Source organism: Thermobia domestica, chromosome 4, assembly GCF_964235325.1.
Source record: "Thermobia domestica chromosome 4, izTheDome1.hap1.1, whole genome shotgun sequence".
Classification (NCBI taxonomy): domain Eukaryota; kingdom Metazoa; phylum Arthropoda; class Insecta; order Zygentoma; family Lepismatidae; genus Thermobia; species Thermobia domestica.
Window position 1 is genome coordinate 256,250,421 of NC_137457.1, and position 18,068 is coordinate 256,268,488.

An 18,068-nucleotide genomic window follows, 5' to 3' on the forward strand; every position below is an offset into this window, starting at 1 on the left:
TGTTCTAGAGATGGGACCTTGTTTCCGTTGCCGGTCTGTCTTACTTTATGCCTTCAATACTAACACTATGGCTAATTGGAGCGCGTACCTTAGGTGTATGGCGTCCCTGCTTCGATCTCCAGCCAAATAAGTTTGCGGTGGACAACATTGTATCCGTGGTTTTCTCGGCGTGTCGCCGCTTCCCCCCACATTCTCATTCCACCAATTCTCCCCTCATTCATTTACCTTAATCATCCGTCTCCTTTAGCCTAAAGGACATAACGCGGGACGCTTAAACTGAACGATTTCATTTCTTTTAGTTTTTTCCTCCTTCAAAGTTGTATGTTTGAGTCTTCTAACAGTAATACTTCAAGGCCAGTGTTACACCTGAACAACCACTAACACAGGCAGCACAGTTCCCTAATCTTTTCAGTGTATTTTGTAAAGAGCGACAACAATTGAACAAACTCAAGAGATTAATATTCACACTTTGTCCAAAGACAAGTTGAATTAATGGACATAGAGTTCGTGCACTTCTTAATTATTATGTTTTATTCATTGTACAAAGCATTTAATTTTACTCTTCAGAAGCATGTTTTCAATAGTATAACTGTCAACTATGACAGAAACAAAATATCGGAAAATGCATGGATTATTCTCTTATTATTTATTCAGTTTGTTTTTGGACAAAGTTTGTATGTTCTCATGGATTTGATTCAGTTATTGCGAATATTGCACCTTCTTACAAAATGTATCGGAAAGATAGGAGACACGTGCTGCTATCTGTTGGTCATTAGCGCTTCTTGAAATTTACTGCATCTTGATCCAGATATTCTGACAGGATTATATAGTTGTGTTGATAGTTCTTATAATAATCTCTCCGAAATTTTTTTAAAGCTCCTAACTCATAATTACTGATCAGTTTTATGGTAGCGATGTGCTCAGTATCACCAATAATGTCAATTCTCTGAAAGAAGTAGTCCTATGTGGTAGAATAGATGGCAAAACCAGAAAATTACACGTCCAAGCTTTAGAAACTCTTTTTCAACATTGACTTTGTCATTCCTGTTAATGCTGGAAATCGTAATTGAATTCCTGGTGAAGGTAACATGTGATTAAAATTCCACTTAAAGATGTAGGTCTACGTCGTATAAGCCTCGGTGCTGAGAGCGAGCCCAAGTTGGAATAAATATATCAGACTTATAGGAAACAACATATTCCAAAAATTTGTTTTTCCTCTGTAAAAATGAACTACCAAAATTAAGGAAGTAAAGAAAATCTCATAAGTTGTATGATTTGTAACACTTGGTACATTTGAAGCTTAGGGGTTCCATTCTTGAATTAAATCGTAAATCTTATGTACAGGGCACGCTACACATAATTTTAATATGAGTATTTTTACGAGTTGTTCAGGACCAATATATTGCAATCTTCATCCCGCCGTTTGCCTGTCGGAACTGAGGTAAACTTCAGGCAACTTGACTCGGTATAGCGTCCCGCGGGATTGAAATATGATATATCCAGGGTGCTGTTTGAGATTGCGAATATCTATCCACGTCGGTAATGCAGTTCGCAGTAAAAGCTGTGATATTTATACGAGGGTAATTTAGATTATAGGGTAGGGTAGGCCGAAAAAAACTTTTTTTTTTTTTTTTGAATTTCGATTGGCCGGGCTGCGGAAAAGTTGCCTCGTGTTAGTGGTAGTCAACACACAAAATTTAGATTTTTTTGGTCAACCCCTGCCTTTGCCTCATGGGACTTGGATATTTTATAGCAACAGCTATGCAACCCGCACATTATGAAGAAAATTGTGCTGCACAGCTATAACCTTTGGTTCTTTTTCACACTGAAGCATTCTGAGGCTGAATATAAAACGCGAGATAAAAGTGAGACGCAATATTGTTCGTATGTGGTTAAAAATTATAATCAATTAGACGAAAAATTGTATTTTTATGTTTCAATTTATGTTATTCATATATAGCGTGAAAAATATGTTGTCAGCCTTACATTGCAGCTTTTTTCACATATATCGTGAACAATTTCTTTTAGACCCTTTTATATTATAAAGAAAATTTTATCAAGTAATCTGATATCAAGTAATTTTGAAATTGACTGCGCTATAATAGAAAATATATTATTACCTTCAACGTTGTACATGACTATAATAGTAATACGTAAAGAATTGTTTTATAATAAGTCGGAAACATTGTAATTTTATACATAGTCCAGCGGCCTGTGTGTTTCGGCGCTGGCCTGACTTGACAAAATGGTGTTAAAAGATTTGAGTGATGATCTGCAATACTTTTTGGACATTTGTCGAGCGGTTTTGGAAGGTTTGTGTCCGCCAGACCTTCTGAAGGAAAAGTCTGGACCAATTGTCATGTCCCGATGGTTGATGACAGCTTCTTGCATTCTCAGATTATATATTTGCACCGAAGATCCCGAAGAAGCATTTCGTTGGCTTGTCAGCAAAGTACTTACACAAGTTTGGTTTGAAATAAAGCAAAATTCTTCTCTCTCACACACGCAAACGGGACGCGACACTTGTGGCTACTCGCTCGATCTGCATTCTTCCTTCCAGAGGAATTAAGAAGAATCCTATATATTGTGATTAGCTGCAGCGCTTACTTTGCCCATCCAGAAAACTTATTGTTGGGAATGATCACCAATAGGAACCAGAACATCCAAGTTTTAGGATGGAGAAGTTTAAAGAAAGTATCGACAAAGAAAGGGATAAATTTTTTCGTGAATTTGTTCCGAAAGTAAACTTAGACGCAAGTAAATATCATGAGATGATAGATTGTTTCTCAACGGACATCACCAAGTCACCATTAACAAGAGATTTTTCTTCGGGCCAGATAGAAGAAAATATTAGAACAGTAGCTACACTTCTGAGGAAATTATATGTTTTCCGTGCCATACGCAAGCGGTGGAGAGGGTGATAAAACTAGTTACAGAAGCGTCATTATTAGTGTGTGGAGCGGATCGAAGAGAAGGCTTTATTATGGCAAAATTAGAGTCTACATTTCCAGTTGTACAAATCGAATCGATCCTACAGTTTTTTTTTTTTTTTTTTTTTTTTTCAGTTGATATAAATGGAACTGGACGACTCATATACACCATAGCAAAACATGCCGCGGTCTGTGATGTGATCGCAGAAAATTTGCCGCTCCTGTGCAGAAAAGTTGCTAAAGGAATATATATAAAAACTGGAATCATTAGTTATAGAGATACATCTAACCCTTATATATATTATTACGTAAACTTTGCGTATTCCTGTAATTTGGGGTTGATAATTAGTATGTCGTTGTAAAGTTGAAAAACTGATACTGTGTTCTGTTATTTTGTATACCAAATCATTATAGCAAATCTATGATAATTATTTTCTAAATACTTCATCAAAACGCATTTCATTTCATTTTCATCTCGTATGTAGATACTTCTTCAAGAGCAGGTTCTTCTCGTCTAATTCCATTTTTTTTATTTGTTATTATTCAATGATCGTATAAGATGCATATCGAATATTGATAATGTTTATATTCACTTAAGGACCCGATTTGTAAGTCTTCATCGTAGGCGTTTCAGCAACCAACTTGGCGCTTTCCTGAGTACAATTTCTTTAAGGAATGTTAATGTTGCTTGAAGTATCCTTACCAGTACTGCAAGGAATGTTACCAGTAATGTGGTTCTTAAAGTAACGTAAAATTCATTATTGAAGCCTAGCAAAGAAAGCAAGCCAGTCGCTGAAAAATATTCATTCAAGATTAACGAAGTACAACAAACCTTATTGGTGTGTATCACTATTGTTCTAAAATAGTCTGTTTCAGAGTATTTTTGCATTCGTGGTAAATAGTACATTGTTACAGCTAATGTATTAAGTAAATAATAGAAATCTAATCATGACAGACGGCCAAAACTAAAAACAAGGCTTATGATATAAGCTTTTTTTCTTCTGTTAGATTTTGATCATTGACCAATCAGGAATCACTATAAAATATATGTTAGGCAAAAGGAAAACATAGTTGTATATTAGTTGTCGAGATAAAGTTATCTTGGCGCGTTTGCGTATCGGACACTCATTTCACACGTTTCCTATTTAGTGCATGATATCAACGATTCGTATAGTGGAGACTGTTTCGTCCCTGTGAGTATTCATTGTTCGTGTAGAATATCCTGAATACTCAAAGAGTGTAGAGGACATTAGAACCATATAACAATATTAAATTGGTTGTCGGTGGCAACACTGTTTGTATGACCGTATTCTCGCTTTTATTCGTTCGTTTGAAACAGTTAATAACGCTGAGATTATGACTTTTAGCTTTCACATGCACATTTCTCTGATTGTTTCTATTTGTGTTATTTTTCTCATCATGTTTTTTTTTATTTTATTGTATCTTTAGCTTTCCATGATCTGTTTTTATTTCTTATTGGTTTTTTTTATTCTCTTATTTGGTCAAGCTTATGCAGGGCGTTTCAAAACAACGTTGGGGAGGTGATACCCGACACCAAGATAAGGCAAAAAGTATAGACCAAGCTGGGTGCGCAAGTGGTTTCATTCGGAGTTTTAGACTGCGGAAAACATGAAAAATTTAAAGGGTCATAGTTCCAATCTATGCGACTTACCAAGTAGGGTTAAGACTTCGCTTAGGAAATAGTATGTGCCCCATCCAAATACTAATGTTTCAGAATCCTGCGGTTCTTCCGCAACAATTTTTATAGAGGTAGTTATGAAGTAATTATTTCAAATTAAATGCCCGTAGCCAAACTCCCTCTATAAAAATTGTTTCGTGCGAATTTTAGGTTTCTGAAACATGTATTTTGGATAGTGCACATATTAGTTCGTAAGTGAGTCTTGAACCGACTTCGTCAGGTCCCATAGTTTTGGAGCTATGGGCCTTTATTTTTTTCATGTTTTCGGCAGCGTGTAACTCCGAATGAAGCATTTGTGTGCACCCAGGTTGGCTTATACCTTTTGTTTTATCTTGGTATCGGGAATCACCTCCCCATCGTTGTCGGTGTTGTTTTGAAACACCCTGTATATAACTAGCAAATGCTCACACGTGTTACTGCGGGCAATATAAAGAGTTGTTCCTTTTGCATCTTTTATATGGAATTCATCGCAACGAAGTCTTGCAAGAAAATAGAATGCCAGTGGGCACCTTAGTGAACACTTTTTTTTTTCTTTCTTTCTTCAAGTCAGACATTTAAAAACGCTGAAACTTGTAACAAACTATATTTATCAATCACAAACTATATAACTCACTGGTTCGTAAATTGACCGATTTTTAAATTACCTTGTTAAATCTTTTATTACCTTTTGAAGCTTCGTAAACATTAACTCACTTTACAATGTAACAGCGAAACTATATCATTACATAACATTATAATCTTGTTTTGTTCCTATGACAACCATCAGTTCGTCCTTCTGGTTATATATCAACATTCCAATTATTTATTCGAAATACATATATTAATCTTATATTATTTTCTTCTTTTTCTTCCTCTATAAAATGAACTGGCTTGTTCCTATTTATAAACCAACTATTGCTCGAATACAAGTTATACAATACAAGTATACAACATACCGTTGTAAACTCGTGTTTAATTATTTTAAATGAAAAGTTTAAATACAAAAAATTATGTCTTTGATTTTGAAAGATTTCGAGATATGGACACCTTATTATGATAATTGTAATCCTGACCCTTTTTCTTTCCTTCTAGGCAATATAAATATATATATATAAACGCTGAAACACGTATCTAATTATTTCAGACGATAAGTCCATATACCAAAATTCATGTCTCTAACGTTTAGAAGTTCCGAGATATGTATATTTTAATATAATAATTACTTTCCCTATTTCCCACTCTTCCTCAATGAGTTTCCATAAAATCCGTTCTTAGTGACACCTTAAGTCTTAAATCCAATGGCCTTTCCAAATTTCAAATTTCTGGCTTGAGCCGTTTAGCTTGGGCGTTGATTAGTCAGTCACTTGCTTAATCAGGATTTTTTGTATAAACGGATGAGTCATAAATCTTGCAATATTCTGGCTCACAATATACCTGCATTTATTACAGTACAATGAAAGCAGGTCAACATTCAGACTATAGCCCCTAGTATTGGACTGTCTGCAACTATCTTTCTGCTAGTTCCTCGATACCACATCTTGTCCATAGATGCAAAAAAGTCAGTCACTACTGTTTCCACCTCGTACTTGTTGGTGAAGCATCGTGATTTCAGGAAGCGCGCCATGGGCTGAAACCGGTAGTAATTCGATAGGGAAGGTCAGTACTGTATGTCGGGAAGGTTGTCATCAAGTTCTTGCATTTTTTGAGTTGCGTTTTTGGAGCAGCAACCATGAATGAAAGGAGAAAGGAAGTAAACATCGAATAATAATAATAATTATTATTATTATTTCTATTGAGAAAAGCAAAAAACCTAATACTCACCGCAAGATACATAGTAGAGTTTTCTTCTACATGTAACAAGTTGCGCTTTCGGAAGTAACGTCTTCCTTCTTCGGCTTCAAATAGGATTTAAAACACGAAGGAGAATTTGGAAGGGTAAAAGGTTAAGAAATGTAAAAACATATCTTCTGTCAAAAAATGAAACACATAGGAATGGCACTCACTGTCATTACACACTGCTGTTTACTGTTTTCTTGCTTTCCATATGGCGAAAGTATGTAATGAAAAGATTACTCCAAATAATATGTATTTCTCCTCTATTTAAATTAAGTATGGGTCTCTTTATGGATTAATTATGATTCCTTAATGTTTCGTTCTGTTACTGTTTTTGCTTTTTCAATTAAACATGACTCCCCGATGTGATAGTTATAATCTCTAAGATGCGTTGCTAGACCAGAGAACTGTTCCGGGTTCCGAGACTCGTCTATCAGGTGTTGTTAATGTACCTGAGTAAAACTTTCGAGAGGGGAAAACATGGATTTCGTTTTTGGTGATATCTTTCATTTCAAGCTTATGTATTTTTAGAAGTATTTTGATTTATGTTATATACTGAAAACGGAAGTACTTTGATTTTTATCATACACTGAAAATGATTGTTCACCAGTTGAAAGCTCTTGTGCAATTAATAAATCTGAATATCAGCGAGGTAAACTAGTGTGCAAAGTCAATTTTGACGTCGTAAACAATCCTTCAAATTAAACTCAGTCACATGAAAACACTTAAACCTCGTTTCGTAATTCAAAAATCTGGATTTGAACGCATCCACGTGATAGCTATCGGACATCTGTGTGGAACAGCAAGTGTTCTTATTCAGCTCCCATTCCGTGACAGAACAGAAATTAATCTCGAACTTAATGTCCTTGAGATGATAAAACTTAGAGTATTAATAGTTTGTGAAATGTAGATTTTACACCGGCAGGGCACTTTTTAGCAAACAAAGCTTCTCGATGAAGACAGCAATGGATTGTTATTTGAGGTGTTAACTTGAATAACTTCAACTGTTTTTTCATTTATTGCATGAGTACCGTCAATACATAATCCTACACATTTCTCGTACTGAAAGCCCATTCTCTTTCATAAACTCATCCAATTTCTGAAAAATTTTCTCTGAAGTGGTTTTTGTTTTTAGATTTTCAGAAAACAAACTTCTCAGCAAGTTCTTTATCATCTGTATACCTCACAAAACACACTGAATTTGTCATATTTGTAACTCGTTAGCTTCATCGACTTTCAGAGTAAAGAAAGCACTGTTTCTGGTTTTTGATATAACTTTTCTTTCACACTTAATACCATTTCATCAATTCTTGAAACAGTATTGTCTGAAAGTCATCGTGTCAATTTATTTTTAGCTAATATTTTCAGGATTAACTATGCCAATCTCATTGCATCATCTGTGTCAGGTTTACCTCTCTGTGCGATAAGTAAGCTGACTTTAGGATTTTTCAACAAATTTTTCATTTTGGGTAGAAAATACAATAGTTTTTCCTCTGTAGATTTTGAGCTCTGCTTTTTTCTGTGGAAAAATTCAGCAGGTTTGCTTTCATGTCTCTTTTTTCTAAAATGACACAATAATGAAGACAGGTTCGTTGAATGTTTCATAGCATATGACGCCCTGCAGTATAGGATCTGACTCACTTCTGACATATGTAAATCCGAAGAGGAATCATATTTTCGTTTATTGTTCTTCCTCCATCTTTAGTTACGGATGCTCCTTCTGAGAGTAATACGAAAGTTGCATTGTAAGACTGCAATTGGTGTAAAATTGCCATCAAAACAATTTTCAAACATGTCAGTTTACTTTACCAGCCACTTATCCATATTAAGGTTACTTATGCTTATTTTTGTAGAAATAAATCCCAACTGAGCGTAACAACTATGTACTGTCAGATAAACAAAGCAGATGAGAATAGAAACTATCGTTTGCACAACTAAATTACCTGCATATTCCCCGAAAATAACATTTTCGGGAAGAGTTTTATTTTCAAATTCCTGGCTAGGCCTGAACTTTTGTACAGTATCGATGCCTGGAGTCTAAATTGTTAAACCACAGGGAAAGATCTACTATATATTTCAAAGAAAATAGTACATTGTTGTAGTGCTAATAGGTAAACGTTGGAAGGGAAAGCGAAATGTCAGATTGTGTCTTGTTTTGTTTATCAAACCATACTTTCTATTTAAAGTTAGTTTTATTTCAAGGCTATACGATATACCCTGTGTTTCTATCTTTCTGGTGATGTAACTGCTTCTTCGCGTTAGTATGTACAAGTACATAAGAGGAAATTCAGTGTTAAAATAATAGTCTCCATTTGTAGTGTTTGTAATAGTTACTGAAGGATAGGCAACAGAGTCCTGCAATCTAGCGGCGAATCCTTGATTATGTGCTGACGCATTGAATGGGCACACAGATTACAATGCAGGGGGCGGTGAAACAACAACAAGAAAATGCAGTAGATGCCAACAGATTTTGATTGTTCAGTGCTACCAATGATGACAATTGTATTAAGATTCTTTCTTCACCCGATAAATACAATTGGGTTTATTGTTAGTCACGATAGTTACTGTAAATATTATTTTAGGTAACCTTTTGAAATCGAATAATGTTAATGAAATAAAACTTTGTGAACTCTATGGCGTACCACTGACCCTCCTGTCTTGTACCAGTGGTACGCGTACCACAGTTTAGAATCCCATGTGTTTACGCGAGAATTACTCAAAGTGATCCATTTAGATTACTGTACAGGTATTTAAGAATATGTTACTCGAATGCGGATTATTCAAATTTCAGTATAATTTGAATATAATACATGTTCCTACAGTATGTTGTGAGCGTAGTCCAGTTACTACAAGGTTATTCAATGGATCCACGTATTGGATGGCCACATATTTTATTGGAGATATACAAGGTAGAATATCTTACTTATGTGTTGAGATTTACTTTTTCGGAGATAAGGTGTGATTCAGCATAAGTGTCGCGAAATTGTAATCAAGATAGAAAGCGCCATACTCACGATAAACTATTTATTCTTTCTTGCACGAACAGAAGGTACAAAACGCTGCAAGAAAATGTTACAACTTGGTTGACATGGGTCCATGCCTGTAGGTCTCCACCAGCTTGCTGCGGAACCTCATAAACAGCCTTTTTCCGGACTTTTCTGCCACTCGCTGGGAAATGGTTGCCCCCCACGTGCTTGAAACCATTCAAATTTTTTGGAGGCGTCTTCCTTTTCTTGTATTTAGCCTTGTATAGTGCCCAATATCTTTCGATAGGTCGATTTTGGGGCACATTTGCGGGGTTAATGTTTCTCGGAACGAAGTTGATGTTGTTGTCCTCTAAAAGCTTGGTCACTGTACCCCCATAATGTGAAGTTGCCAGGTCTGGCCAAAATAATACATTACCCATGGTCCTCTTCTTCCCCCAAAAATGGCAACAGCCGTTTCTGGGATGCACTCTTCTCTATATATATCCTGGTTCATGGTACCGGTGGTAATGAATGGTTCGGACACAACTCCGTCTTCAGAAATGATTTGCCAAACCAAGTATTTAGCTGGAAATTTCGTTTTTAGTTGCACTCGAGCTTCGTGTGGGATAGCATGTCCTGGAACTAAGCTATAGTACTCAGTTCCAGCCGTTTCTTTGGGATTCGCGAACACGTATGTTTCGTCATCCATTACAAAAAAATGTTCTCCGCCACTAGGAACACTCATCTTGTAGTTTTGTTGTGCCCCTTTTGACTCGCTCCACTTGATTTTCCACGTGCTTTGGTCTATGCTGCTTCTTCCTAGTGACAATCCCAAGCCTCTTTTTTGCTCGATTCACTGTAGATTGCGACGTTCCCACGCGCTTTGCCAACTCAAGTTCTGAGAATGATGGATTTTGGACCAATAGTCTCTTGAGCCTTGGATCTAGCTTGGTGTTCGGTTTCGGTCGGTATGACGGCTTTAGATCAGTGCTTCCAGTATCCACGAAACGTTTTATGGCTCTCTGGGTTGTCCTGTCAGACATACCTTGCTTCCGGAAATGCTCTAAAGTTGCTTTTCGATTGCCGTTTTGGCTCTGGAAAAACTTGCCTATCGCCTTGCTAAGGTATTTTGACGCTTCTATTTGGTATCTTTGGTATCTTCACGCTTCATTCTGCACCCACTCTTACACTACAACTAGCTGGCTAGAAACTGTGATAAACACACTTTACAAGGACCTATAGATGGCGCTTCTCGTGCAATTTGTTCCGTGTTGGCATGACGTTACACCACACGACACTTATGCTGAATCATGCCTTAAGAAAAGATGGTCTTACGAACGGAAATTTATTCTTTACATTACGGGTTACGAAATATCTCAATACCGTACTTGGTCTGAAAAAAACCCGTTTTTTAAAAAAAGCCCAACCCACCTGGGCCCATATGGGTTTTTTCGGGTTTAATTGTGTTTTTTCGAAATATTTCAATGCCTTTGGGGTAAAAGTATTAAAATGTGTGCAGCTAATTTAGAATGTCTTGTGCTTCTACTCCGAAAATTTCAACTTAAAAACCGAAAATTGCGGTGTGGATACCCCTATTTTGAACAAAAAATGACCGCCATTTTGAAATTTTACGTAGGTATGCCGCCAAAATCTGCACAGGAAATTTAGAGTCTCATGCTTGTACTCTGAAAATTTAAACTTAAAAGACGGAAAGTGGTACCCTGTTGTGTGTGTGGTACAGGCGAACCAATGTAGATCGAATCATCCCAATATCCTCAGTGACATTCGCCAAATATGAACACCAAATATTAGTTTAAAACAAATCTGTAACTCATGTTCTATAAAATAAATGTTTTAAAACGTCTTAAATAAAATTAAATATTTTCTAGCGTAAAATAAACGGTTTTATTGTTGAAGTTCACTTCCGATACTTTGTGCGTTCCATTACTGGAATTTCCCGAGCACTTGTTGCAAGACCGTTCTCCCAGAAAATTAATTTAAAACGATTAACAAATATGCAGGGTGTTTCAAAACAGCACCGACAACGTTTGGGAGGTGATTCCTGACACCAAGATAAGAGAAAAAGTATAGATCAACCTAGGTGCACAAATGCTTCCTTTCGGAGTTATAAGCTGCCGAAAACATGAAAAAATGAACTTTAAAGGTCCATAGCTCCACAACTATGGAACCTATCCAAGTCGGGTCAAGACTTCACTTAGAACTAATATGTGCGCTATCCAAAAATACATGTTTCTGAATTCCTCGGTACTTCCGCAACAATTTTTATAAAGGTAGTTGGTAAGTACTTCAAATTATATGCCCGTAGCAAAACTCCCTCTATAAAAATTGTTGCGTGAGTACCGCAGGATTTTAAAACATGTATTTTTGGATAGTGCACATCTTAGTTCTTAAGTGAAGTCTTGACCCGCCTACGGGAGGTCCCATAGTTTTGGCCTTTAAAGTTCATCTTTTCATATTTTTAGCAGCCTATAACTCCGAAAGGAAGCATTTGTGCACCCAGATTGGTCTATACTTTTTGTCTTATCTTGGTGTCAGGAATCATATCCCAAACGTTGTCGGTATTGTTTTGAAACAACGTGTATAATTCATATTTCATGAAGTTAATGTTTCAATATGTCTTAAATGAAACTAAATATCCTACAGCGTAAAATAAATAGTTTTATTACGGGCGCGGTGGCTCAGTGGTGGAGCGTTCACCTCCGGTGCTTGGGGTCCCTCGTTCGATCCCAGCTCGTGCCGTGTGGACTTTGTGGTGGACAAACACCGTGCTCATGGGTTTTCTCGGGGTTCTCCCGTTTTCTACCACTTTCTTTCCACCATTCATTTCTCACAATCACCGTCTCCTTTAGCATAACTGGCATAACCGTGGGACGTAAAACAAAGATTTCATTTCATTTTTTTCAAATAGTTTTATTGATGAAGTATTCAGTTCCGATACTTTGTGCGTTTAATTGCGGGAATTTCCCGAGCACTTCTTTCACGACGAAGTTTTTTTTAATTTACTTTTTTTTTTTTTTTTTTTTTTCGAAAATGCAAGCTTTCTTTTCTGTACATCGAAACTTCCACTAGTACGGAAGTTTGAATTCAGCACTTGAAATAGTAAGCGTTACGTACTCTTCGAAACTCCGAGCATTAAGCTTCTTTAATTTGACAAGAATTTTTATGCTATTGCTGCTGTTGATTCTACAGAATGCTTATTTGAAAAGTAGCAACAAATTACTGAACTAAACTGTTGTTGGAAAACCAAATTTTACTAAAGAATACTTGTGTTACCATCAAAGGTAATAAAAATAATACTAATAGTTTAATTAATACACTACATATTTACTAATAGTACCAGCACTTATGGCCCTAAACCCATCAGACGTTGAGGGATAACGTCCTTCGGCGTCGCCGAGTGGGCCAGCACACTATTCACGGAAGTATTTTCTAAAATATAAAATTGCATATTTTACTTCAAATAGGCTATAAGCACAATCCATACATTAATTTGTTCTATAATTATCTCAATCTAATGTACGGCTTTTTTTCTTTTTCTTTTTTTTTTAATCCATTCAGAACTTTATATAAAGGTCTTACGTTGGATGTTGTATGCCTTAACGCGAAAGCACCTAATTCCCCCAAGGAAAGTCCAAAATCTGATAAAAATTACTTCCAATGTGATTACCTTAGTTGTACCAATAATATACTAACGAAAATATTAAAAACCCAGGTGGGTTTTAAGATTTTTTTTTCAGGTGGGTCCAACCTGAAAAAACTCGGTGTTTTTTTTTCGGGCTGGGCCTACTTGGGCAAATCCTAATAAAAATCTATGAACATGGTTAAAAGTTGAAGCAAGAAATTAATAACTCTGGAGTGCAATATTCCATGATGTTTTTTTTTTTTTTTTTTTTTTTTTATGAATTATGCATGCTGCTTAATTAATACTACGTCTAAATAATATTGTAGTATATAATATTTGTTACTGAAGGGTACTCGCGAACAATGACTGCTGGGTGACATTGCAGATTCTCTTGTTTTTGGTTGTTTGGTTCTGTGTTCTTACCAAATTATATTCATTTATGTGTTGAATGTTGAATAAACATATCAGCATGCGATAATTAACAAATTATATATTATTCAATTATTCCGTTTGTACAAATACCTGTGTGTGTCGAACAAGTTAGTAAAACAAAATACCTGATCAGTGTATTGACTATCTCTCGAATCTCAGTCTCCCTCTTGTGGAGCAGATTCTTTGACACTTGAGCTTACAGGGATATGATCATCTTTTAATCTTCTATACTAAACTCCTCAAACCTCTCATACTCAGGGTTTCTGACATTCATTTTACAGCCTCCCTATTCTGTAAATAGTTCGGATAAAGGGAGATCGGGATTCGAGTCACTGGCAACACAGTTTTTGAATTCCCGCAGTTTCGGGACATTATTCATAATATCAGACTAGGGAGTCATTTTTCTGGCAAGAAGGAATGTTTCGGTGTTTACTAAAGACTGAATCATCGTCTAAAACAGGTGTTCTCAACCTTTTCCAGAGGCGTACCACCAAAACATATTAATTATTGATACTATCATAAGCCGTATGTACCACCAAAAGCGGCTCGCGCACCACCTGTGGTACGCGTACTACATTTTGAGAAACCCTGGTCTAAAAGATAGGCATTTATGCTAGTTAAATAGGTGTTAAATAAGCTCGCTACATTAAGTTCTAACCATAATAATTTTGTTCCAATTTCAGAACCATTGTGGAAGTTGAACATAATTTCGTTTTTCCTCAGAATTTTTAATTTGTGACATATTTTCGAGTAAGCTGCGTAATATTTTGCATCAACTCATGATTTTATAAACCCTTGGTGTTGGAAAAAAAGGAAACGTTCAGTGGAACTTACTATTTTAGTAAACATTAACGCAGATAGAGGATAAAAGCTTTGTATTAGTGCGAAATTTGATTTGTTTTCTTCCAATTTTTACCGTTTATGTTAATGATACTTTGAATGATTACATTCAAAGTATTCATATCCATCGTTTCTAGTATTAAAATGGCTAATTTTTCTACGCATGATGTAATTTTAAGAGTCATATCTGTATTGCAATCATGTTTTTAAATAGTATTATTTTGTTGGGGTATCAGGAGTGAGCAGATACGTAGCATGCGTCCTGAAAATGTTGAAAATAAAGTGATTATTAATCTTTCTTAGATTTTATAATGGTGAGTACATTACAGATGGAATGAAGAGAGTTGATGAAGGGAAGAATAATTCTTAGTGTCCTCTATTTTCTGTTTTCTTTTCTTTTTAGTTTTTAAATTGATTTATTTGAATATTTTTCTGTTATGAGAAAAACTCTGAAGTACGCACTAAACCAGAGAAGTGTTATTTTGTTTATGCAAAATATCGGTTGATTTAATTTGTTTATTTATATTTTTTTACTGCCACTCATTTAGCAAGACCATTTTCACTTTTCAACAGGCCATGGGGGATCTGCTGATCTTGATAAGAAATTGGAAGAATTTCTTTACGGAAACTTACTGTCATCTGATGGAGGTAAACACTCAATGGATGTTCTTTCTTTCAATGAGTATTGTGATCTTGTATGAAGGTGGAATGTATGCATTTTTAATTAATGTGATACTAAGTTACTTCTAACCGTATTTCTACATAAGTAATAATGTTGCATTTATTATGCATATAGCTCTTGCATTTTTTTCGTTGTGTGTACAGTCAGTTTATAAAAGTAGAACTTTCCTGCCCTCGAGGGTATACTTTTTTTCTTTGTACTAAAAGTTTAAGTGCTGTTGTATTATAGCTTTGCTTCCGAAGCAGCATATTTTCCTCGTGTTTTATCTCTTTGGCTTGATATCTTATAAGTTTTGGGTATGGGGTGATATTTGCTTGCTTGGCTATACCATGTTGTATATAAGTTGAAACTATGAGAAATTTGGCTTAGTTTCAATTGATGCATTAAATTTTAATGTTAGAGTTTGGTATGTTCTGCTCTCTCCTGTATTTTCGAAATGAAAGCAATACGTTGAAATTAATTTAGTGAGTGATGACTTTATTGAAAGTAATTTATGAAAACTGAGTGATTGTCATATTCCGCATGCTTTATTTGCAAATGTTGTTCTCAATGTATTTCGAGATGCGTTATGGTATGGCATTACTTATGACAGCCGTTCTCTTTTGCAAGTAGAGCTTTTCTTTCAACCGAATTGGACTACTCAGTATTGCCAGAATATTCTAGAAGCAATTGATTATTAATCTAAAAGTCATCGGTGAAACGAAGGTAAACTTTTAGATAGAAAATAATTAAGCTTGAGAGACGTTCCGTGGAAGGATTATAATCAGAGACGTGTCGGAAGAACTAACTTTTCTTTATAATAAATCTCACCAAGCGGGCGTAGGTAACCGCTAATACCATTTTTACTTGGTAATCAGGAGGTTTCGGGTTCAGATTCCGCAGCCGGCATCTCAGTTTCTTCCTAATCCCACGGGACAAATCCCGATATGATATATTCAAGAGTAATGGCTTTTTTGGAAGGCTTTGTTTCAAAAATTCCTTCCGAGTTCGCATTGATAGTTGATTGATTGATTGATTGATTGATTGATTGATTGATTGATTAGAGATTAGTGTTCATTTTCATCACTGAGCCTATTTGGACGCAACCTACTGCTTGAAATAGGATCTCAAACTCGTTTTTTTTTTTTTTCTCCTACGTTTTGTGCTTTCATTGGAAATCGAATCGATTCCCGTACGAACGTAACTATACTTCGAGTAGTTTTGAAACAGTAGTGATTCGCATGCTACTCCAGCTAATAAAAACGCGCAGTTATTCATTATATACGAAGTTCTCGAGATTCTCTCGTTTCCTCCAACTTTCTTCATTCCACCATTTCACTCATCTCTCATCATCACCGTCTCCTTTAGCCTAACCGGCATAACCGTGGAACGTAAAACTTAACGATTTCATTTCATTTTCATTTTAGTGGTGAAAGAGATCGGCAGGATAAATGAAATTAATTTATTATTCGGAAGGTTACAGGTTTCGTCTCCAACTTAACCTAAACTCTTTATGTATATTGTTCAAGGTATTTACTATAATTCTAATTTGTAATAACGTGATACTCAGGGGTTATGATGTAATAGGATGTCCCATATGTGGGACGTAGTACCAAGATTGAAAATGGAGTTCAACATCCCACTTCGACGTTTCGTAAGACATTTTGAATGGTAGACATGACGTATCGTTCAATTTTTTGTCATCATAGTGGATACAATCAAGTCTGATATCCTTGTTTCCGACGCTTTTCCTATTTCTGGCTTTGACGATTCATTTTTTGAAACTGTTTCTGCGACAACTATTGATTGCACATCTCCACATGTTTTCTTCCGTTACATCAATACAATTCAAAATGAAGTAGTAATACCATTTCCTTCCCTGTGATTGAAATTCTGTAAAGACTCCTGTTCTGATTACACCTGCCAACATTTCCATATTTGCTTTATATTGATGAGCGATATCAGAGTAGGAAATATTCATTCTTCTTTTCTTTATATGGTGTATTGAGTAAACGGAACAAGAATTTGAAGCCATAGAAACAACATTGTACTCATTTCACTTAAAGACAATATTTGTTACTTGTGCCAAGCTCGTAGGTTCCTCTTTGGATCTTTTTCATTCATACCAGTGTTTCAGGGTTCTCTAAAAGTATTAAGTTTCTTTTATTTCACTCTTCTGTACTCAAAAGATCGGGAGATAAAAAATAACTGTTGTTTGAAAGTTTTCGAATAGCAACTAGTTTACTGATTTACTCCAGCATAATAGAAGCAGCGAGTTCAAAATTCTTGTACTTTTCACTGATTTGCGTATTTCGACTCACATAGTGTCTCATCCAAAATACATACTACACTCACATTGCTCCTACCTACACTTTGAAGTCATATCAAATACGCTTGCCTTTTATTGGCTGTTTGATATCCACATTTAACAAAGTTATGTACCATCACTTCATCTATAGTGTGGTTTTATTATATCAGGACAATCGTCTGAAAATTAAGGTTATAAAGAGTTCTCATATTTTTGCAAGCCTATCCAAGTTATTGATGATGTCATTATCTGTTGAGATGAATATGAGTCAAGGTGTGGAAGTTGCAGATAGCCATTCAGAAGTATGAATATTTAATTTCATCAACGGGGACATTTCCTTGACGATTCTGTTGACTGTTGTACCTCTTAGATTCAGATACAATAATGTCAATAATGCCAACTTAAAAAAAAAAAAAATCTCAAGGAGAGAATTTTCTTCTATAAGGGTAATGCAAAATTCTATGGGGGAAGCATGCAGAGGGTTTTTTTTTTTTTTTTTTTTTTTTTTTTGGTCCGTGAGCATACTTTTGTTATCTTGCTGGATAGTTTACTGTTCATGTCTGTGGCAATAAAACTATTATCTGACATTTTAAAACAACCGATTCTTGAATTCAGAACAAGCTATCAAATCATTACTATCTACAGATGTCCTTCGTATACTTATTTTCCTAGCGTCCCACATAGGCAACAGTAATAATGTAACCACTATAGTATTTGCAGGTTATGCAATACGAATCATATAAATATGCCTACTTATTTGCGTATCATTAGTATACT

General features: G+C 35.6%; 1 protein-coding gene across 5 annotated transcripts in view; it reads left to right on the forward strand.

Annotated features, from left to right (window-relative positions):
- Positions 1-18,068, forward strand: part of pps (protein partner of snf) — a 215,954-nt gene that overhangs the window by 76,737 nt on the left and 121,149 nt on the right. For 3 of the 5 annotated variants that reach the window (XM_081755781.1, XM_081755784.1, XM_081755783.1), the window contains one exon: positions 14,896-14,970. The exons of the other annotated variants lie outside the window; for them this stretch is intronic. In XM_081755781.1, coding sequence (XP_081611907.1) covers positions 14,896-14,970 — 75 coding nt within the window. The remainder of the gene's footprint in view (positions 1-14,895; positions 14,971-18,068) is intronic. 5 annotated transcript variants of the gene reach the window in all.